Here is a 7,464-nt window from a genome sequence, read left to right as displayed (position 1 = left end):
CACTGAAATTTTTTTAAAAATATATCTAATAAATAAAAAATAGTCACAGGTAAATTTTAAAAAATAATAAAAAATGACCACAGGTGATTTGTAAAAAACGAATTAGTAAAAAATGCCACTAATAATTTTTAAAAATATCATATTTTGGTAATTTTTTTCAAAATACTATATTTTAGTAATTTTTCATTTTTTTCTTTATAAAAAATGACCATACATTTAGATGTTAACTTCATTAAATGTTTATTTGATAAATTTTTTATTCTATAAAGAGTTTATATCATAAATTTGATTATTAAACATATTGACAGGGTAAAAAATTAATTTGATAAGTTATATAAAAAAATTAATTATATAGGTTGAGAAGAAGTTATAAGGAGTCATGATATATTTTTATAAGTTACACATAGTCATTATTATTTTAAAAAATCACAATATTAAATAAAAAAGTAAAAATGCCTTAATGCCTTGTGAACTAAAAAAACAATATTTCTTTTAATTTTTATGATGCAAGAGTTTTTACTTTAACCATTGAATCACTGTACAGCGATTAATATATAATCAGAGGAGCCGGGGATTGTCTATATGTAATTTGTTGGGTGTGATGGATTTATCTCCCTTTTTTAAGATGCAGAGTAAATTTTCTATAATATAATAATATATTTCCATAAATTTTTATAAGTATAAGCTCATACCTTACAATCCATTCAATTGTCATCCTTACAAGAGTTAGTGAATTAGAAAATCAATTCCTCTTTTGATTTGGATGAGGGTATAATTGAAGTTTTTGTGGAACAATTAACAATCCCAAGTTCAAGCAATAATTCCAAGTTGCTAATCATGCGACACAGTTTCTTAAGAATTACTTACTTTTTCTTTAAAAAGTAAAAAACAATTCATGGCAATGCCATCGATTTGAGGATGATGGAGACTTTTGATGGCACGCTATGATTCTCGTTTGTAATTGACCAATTTAAGCCCATCCCTGACAGTTGTCAAATTTAAGCCCATAGTTTTCCTTGACCATGCTAAAAGTTTTGGGCCCAAAACTTTTAATTATTGCTGATTAACCCTCATTCATTGTCGAAAGCAACTTTTGTGGACTAAATAAGTAACACCATACACCTTGAATACTAAATTGAACTGAATAAACTTGAACTTGTATGTAAGTATACAACTTGAATATATACTATATATATTGCTTCTTTTATATTTTGAAAAAGTATCAGGAATACAATTTTTTAAACACACTTAGATATTGATTAATATTTATTTAAAAATACAAAAATAAGAATGATAAATATTAAATTAAAAATAATATTTATATAGTTTTTGTATGAATTTTAGCTAATAACAAATATATTTATATATTTGAAAAAGCGTACTAGAGAGTTTACTATTAGTTTTTCTTTTTTATATCTTTTCAGTGCATAGGCATCCCAAAAACTTCATCTAAAATAGGTGTGAAAACTAATCATACAATAAAGAGTATTCAGAAGAAAATAGTTGTAAAAATATAAGCGTTGTTTTAAAAAAAATAAAATTTTTAAAACCAAAACTAAGAAAAGGAATTTTGAAGGACTCGGACTAAATTTAACCATATTTATTAAAAAAATTAAAAACAAATTACCCTTAATTTATATTTATTCCGTTATTCTTCAGCCTTGTTTTTTTAGGAAACCTTGATGTTTTAATTTCAGTTGGAAATAAATGCAATTGCTGATAGTGTGGTTTAAAGAAAATGAATAAATATAGTATATAGAAAAGCATTTTGAAATTTCATTTGACAATAATAATGCTTAATATCTAGTTTCACGTCTTTTATTTTTAATCCAAGTCGTGACTTCAACGTGTAAAGCACTATTGTCCCACTTAAATCGCAGTTCAACTAAAAATCATGAATGATCTCAATCTCCCCTTTGTTTTTGTCCGCGTAAACATTTCCATGGCCAAAGTCAAAGATCAACATCTTAACATGCTTTGTGAATACATAATTGATAGAGAATTTGAAACAGATACAACGTATTATCTACTTTTTCCCCATTTCCCTGACTCCAGAAAATGACCATTTCTTCACCCAGTTTTGCGTTGTGGAAGCAATGAAGCACTACCTATCAATAAGTAAAACTAAACCATGATTAATAAATTCCAAAAATGAGAAAAATTTGGAAAAACAAACTCAAGAAAACCTACGCGATAACTTGACCAGCCTCTGATGATAACGGGAATTTATTGTTAGACTAAACAAACTAGACACGAGTAGCTAAGACATACATTGAAATGTTTTTGCCCCTCTTAATTTCTATATGGTAATATAATATAAGTGTAGAATATTGAATATTACGTCACCTGCTAATGTCTTGCCTTCATCACATGCTTCTAATTATACTATTTTCTTTACTTTAAAAAAAATTGACTTTGATCCGGCTTCTTCTCTGAATTGAGTAAATTTTCACGAGAAAAATCGTGGGTTATCGAATGTGAAGTTATGGCCATCAAACTCAAAGTGGTCAAAAGGAAAGACGGTTGGTGAGTTTGCAGCTGATGTAGCAGCTGGGATCATGTCATTGATCTGAGAAGCAGAAGTTGCCAAATTTGGGTGTCCCTCGAATGTGTGGACCCCACTTGGAGACACCGAAAAGTGGCTTATTCCTGATGTATTAGGGGACATGTAGGAAGGAGAAGTGAAGTTCTCAGCATAGTTGTTTTCAATGATAGGGGATGGGAAAACTTGGTTTTCGATTTTGATGTTTGAAGTTGAAGGGAAATGGAATGGAGCAAATGATTGGCCAGGGGAATCTAAGTTCTCTGTCTGAACTCTCAGGCCTGCACGGAGGCTCAGAAGTACTTCATTTGGTTGCTGCTCAAGTCTTTGCAGGACATTCTGCTGCTGCTGCTCCTGAGGGTTTGTGTTCAAACTTGGTTCTTGGTTTTCTAGTGGACTTGATGAAGAACCCACGTTGCTGGCCACTGTGCAAGTGTGCTTTCCTCTGTATGTGATTTCAAACACAGTGGGATCTTCATCAGATCTTTGCACTTGCTTGGTGGCCAAGCACCCTTGAACATTTCTGTGGGTGCATCTGTAGTAGCCCCTGCATGCACACAAATCATATCTAGTTCAATCCAATAGACACAACAGTTACTTACACAACTAACATTCCTAGAGCATTAAATTTGGAGACCAAAGTTAGGTATAGTTATTTATGTTTTTTTTACATTGTTTGCCCATGAAAATTAGAGTTTTATTTTGATATCCCGCGATAACATTAAATGTAAACTTTTTATTGAGGTAAATTTCTAATTTTAATGAGTACACAGCACTAAAAGCATACTTTAGTTTTGTACTAAATTTGTGCTACCTCGGGTACATGGCTCCAAGGATGTCTTTCTGGCCATATTTTCTCCAACTATATCCATCATCAAGGGGCCCTTCCACTCCCACTCCAGGTTTAACCCGAATCTGTTTGGTCCATCTTGGCAAAGTGTTTCTGTTGTGAAAGGAGTTTATCATGTTATATATAGTAAGAGACTAAGGCTATATACACTAGATGTAGTAAGTACTAAGTGCATAATAAGGACGGAAATCAAAGCGTTATTATATAATATAAACCTCTTTTTGGAAATATTATGGTCCTGGTCCTTCAAATCTTTATCAGAGTCTTCACTGCGGGGGCTACCACTCAAAGGTGAGTCTGACATTCGGATTGCAACCCCTGAGGGCTGTTGAGATGACTCACCTACTGGCCCTTTCCAGTTTACCATTTCAAGAGCCTTTTCAAATGTGGATATGATCTTTTGGATCAAGAGCTCACGTGTTTCTTGGGATGAAGAAGGCATGTGGAGATACACTTGGAGTTGCCTTGCCAACTCCAAACCTTGTAGTAACTCATATATGATGCTCTTTGGATCTCCTTTGTTGTCCATGTCAGCATAAAAAGAGAAATAAAGGGTTATTACGTACCTAGCTCGCTCGTGTTATGTCAATGATATGAACCCCGTGATTGGTGTGCCAAGTGATGAAAATTGATTGGTTTCAAAAGAGCAATCTTATGTCAGAACCCAAGTGGCACATGCCAAAGAGAGCCTGAACAGAACATGAACCAAGAAAACAAAGCTAAAACAAGGGATTGGTGCTGGCAGAGAAGAATCACAGGGTTTAAACAAATAAAGACAGAGAAAAAAGGGTCATTTAATTTGAATCTTAAGTGTCCATGGTTTGTCGTATGAGAATTAAAAAAAGGCTTTGGTTGCAGAAACAGCACTTTAAAGACAAGAAGAGAAAAGCAAGTGGAGTTAAGGATGAAGGGGAGTTATGGGGTTAGGATTTAAGGTGGGGGTGCTTTTTGAAAGAAGAAAGTGTGGGAAAGCACAGAAAAATAAAAAGGGAAGAAAAGTTTGACTGAGAAAAGTGGCGGAGTGAATTTTCCTTACTCGGACTAGTCTTTGGTCATAGGAATAGCGAGTTCTAAGGGTGAGGATGTGAGGTCTAATTGCTGACCGATTCTCCTCACAGAGCCTTCTTTCTCATTGACCCTCTCCTATGGTCATTCACATATTTCATACCATATGATTACTCACAATCACAACACCAACGATCAATCTCTGACTTCTTCTCTCACTTAGGACTAAGAAGCAGTAAAAAAGGGTACAAAACATGGATAAAATAATAAACAAACAAGTCAGAGTGATATGAGGGGTAAACATGGAAAAGAACAAGACTAGGAATCTTCAAACCTCGTTCCGCGTCATTACCTTTGTAGCTTCCAACGTTTTATCAGCGACACAGTGACGTTGGCTTTCATCGCTTGCTACCGTCACTCTTTGGCAAGTTCCAACCATTTCTAACGTCAAGTTTGTCAAATGGACCTTACTAACAAGAGAAGAGATTGTCGATGCCGTGAACCGTGCCAGTGCCAACGTGTTTTTTTTCTTCTCCTCAAGAGACAATTTCTTACGTTTATTTAATTTTTGCTTTCTCAAACACGTTTTTTTTTCACTTGTAATTACGCCTCTTTCTTTATAATTTTTCTAATATTCAATAGATTCTTCGACTTGATCTGATCAAAGCCACATGTTGATTTTGTTTATCAAAAGTGATTTACTTTTTATTTTATTTTTTTCGCGTACCATTATCAGTCTTTTGGAAACTCCGATGATTTCATGCTCTGATATGTGCATCAGCAGCCTTAATGTTGGGAAGGAGGATTTGTAGTTTAGTTTTATTTTCACGTTAAAAATGAATCAAATTAAATATAAAAATAACATGTAATTTAGTTTGGATTTATTTATTTGATTACTTGTTTATTTATGGTAAATTTTGTAATTTGGTTTTTAAATTTTATTTCCATTTTTAATTAATTTTTTATTCAATTTAGTATTCGTAAATTTAAATTTTAAATTAGTCATTCGTGATATTATTAAATTCCATCTAAAACTATATTTTCAATTAGGTCAATTGCTTTGACCCATCTAATTCTCTTTGTATAGGCTTGTAAAATACAATAAGATTTTCGGATAAAGATTGTTCGTTAATGATGGTAAAAGCTCTAAAGATATTTGTTTAATTATTTTCAAAATACAGATATTTGAAACAAAATGGATTTTAAAAAATAGCTTGATTTAACTTTTCATTTTGATTCATATAATCTTGCAAAAGTTTGATATGTCAGTAAAACTCAACTTCTAAAACAAAATCCCAATGAATATCAACACTCGTTGAAAGAAAAAGAAAAAGAAGAAGAGATATTCAAAATATTGATATGTTGTTAATCGTAATATATATAGCGGTTAGAAGAATTCTCTAATTAATTTTAATAGTCATTGAAAAAAAATTTAAACAATATTTAATAATGTTATAATAGAAAGACTAAATTTGAGATAAAAATAATTCAAAAAAGACTGAAGACTAAACTAAACTAAAAAAAATAGATAACAGATTAGAAAGCTAAAAAAATGTTAGAAAAACAATAAATTTTCTTATCTTAATTGAATTTATATTTTTTAATTTTTGTATATTACATTTAATTTAGATAAAAGAAGATTGATCTCTTGGTTAAGAACAAAACCTGAAATGAGTTTGTTGGGAGAAAAAAAAATAGAAGTTAATTAAAAGGATAAAATTATGAAAAACCATAGTACATTCGTTTGCAGAGAATAAAAAAAATGAAATTAAGAGAAGATGACTGAGAGTCTAATAGTAAATCGGAGCATACTGTGTAGTTGAACAAAATTATGATAAAAATAAGAAAAAATCATTTTTACAAAAAAAACCACACACACATATATAAAAGTTTTAAAAAAATTTATTTTAAATGTAAAAATATAAAAGTTAAGTGTCAATTTATACAGTAGCTTAAAATTGTTTACCTGTTCGCAGAGTTAGTAAAACAAATTATTCATACGTGACAATTGTAGATAGCAAACATTAGTGAACTAAAAAAAAATTAAGATTAATAAGAACTATCAAAATAACATTATTAAATAAAGAATATAATTTAAAATTTTGCTTAATTGTTATTTAAATTAATTTTTATTGATATATTTTTTAACATTTTTATTATTGATATATAATAACAAAGTAATAAGAATCAATTTTTAATATAAAATACTTTGTTAATTTTTTTTCAAAAAGTAAAGTATATAATTTTTTTTAATTATCAAACAAACCCCTTATTGTCACGAAGAGAATGATGGAGTGAATTTTCTTTGAATCGTTTGGGCAAATGAGTCATATCCACCATTCCACGAATCCTCTTAAGATTACATAAATATCCCCAAATATGTGTGTAAACATATTTATTAACGTTCGTCCCTTTATTCGTTTTCATCGTTATTAATATTTATATATTTCCAAATAAAAATAAAATAGTCATAATCCTTACTTTCTTCCTGTTCTCATTGTGTTTCTCATCTTGCGACAACACGAGTGAGTTTGATAATCAATTTTTAAATAAATAATCTTATTTAAAAAAAATTAAACACTAAAAAGGGCATTTTTATTTTTATTTATTTTACGAGCAAACGAATTGGCCCATAAACTGATGAAATTAAGCCATTTAACTTGCAAGATTATGTAGTTTCATTAGCGAGAGTTCATGTACCTACTTCTAAATGTAAATTTATGTCCGTATCATGGTGCGTTGATCATGTACAAATCAAAACTTCCAAAATTGTCATTGTCCTTCAAAATTGATTTGAATCACAATGACAATTACTGTAAGTTTTGTGAAGGATCGTGATTCTTGACCTCAACGATCTAGAACAAAAAATTCAAATATATGATTTACCTTGTGTTAAATGGAACCGTCCTTGCTGTTGAATGATTCAAATACATGATTTAGATTCGTAGCCAAAAGAAATGATCTAGAACAATTAGACCAGTTCAATCTGAGTTATTGCAAGAGTGGAGACACAACCACTCTCGTCAAACGGAAAAGGAGTGATAAAATGCTATTTTGGAAAAGTGGA

At 30.5% G+C, this 7,464-nt stretch overlaps 1 protein-coding gene across 1 annotated transcript; it reads right to left on the bottom strand.

Annotated features, from left to right (window-relative positions):
* Window positions 1–2,344: 2,344 nt before the first annotated feature.
* On the bottom strand, window positions 2,345–4,123 carry LOC113852754 (probable WRKY transcription factor 53). The gene is made up of 3 exons (XM_027483120.1): window positions 3,608–4,123; window positions 3,357–3,485; window positions 2,345–3,089 (listed from the first exon to the last, which is right to left on the bottom strand). The coding sequence occupies exons 1-3, from the start codon at window positions 3,919–3,921 to the stop codon at window positions 2,450–2,452; spliced, it is 1,083 nt and encodes a 360-aa protein (XP_027338921.1). The 5' UTR covers window positions 3,922–4,123; the 3' UTR covers window positions 2,345–2,449.
* Window positions 4,124–7,464: the final 3,341 nt, after the last annotated feature.

Source organism: Abrus precatorius, unplaced genomic scaffold (assembly GCF_003935025.1).
Source record: "Abrus precatorius isolate BTA unplaced genomic scaffold, Abrus_2018 Scaffold10, whole genome shotgun sequence".
Taxonomy (NCBI): domain Eukaryota; kingdom Viridiplantae; phylum Streptophyta; class Magnoliopsida; order Fabales; family Fabaceae; genus Abrus; species Abrus precatorius.
Note: the sequence above shows the minus strand (reverse complement) of the source record. Positions and strands in the feature narration are given on the sequence as shown.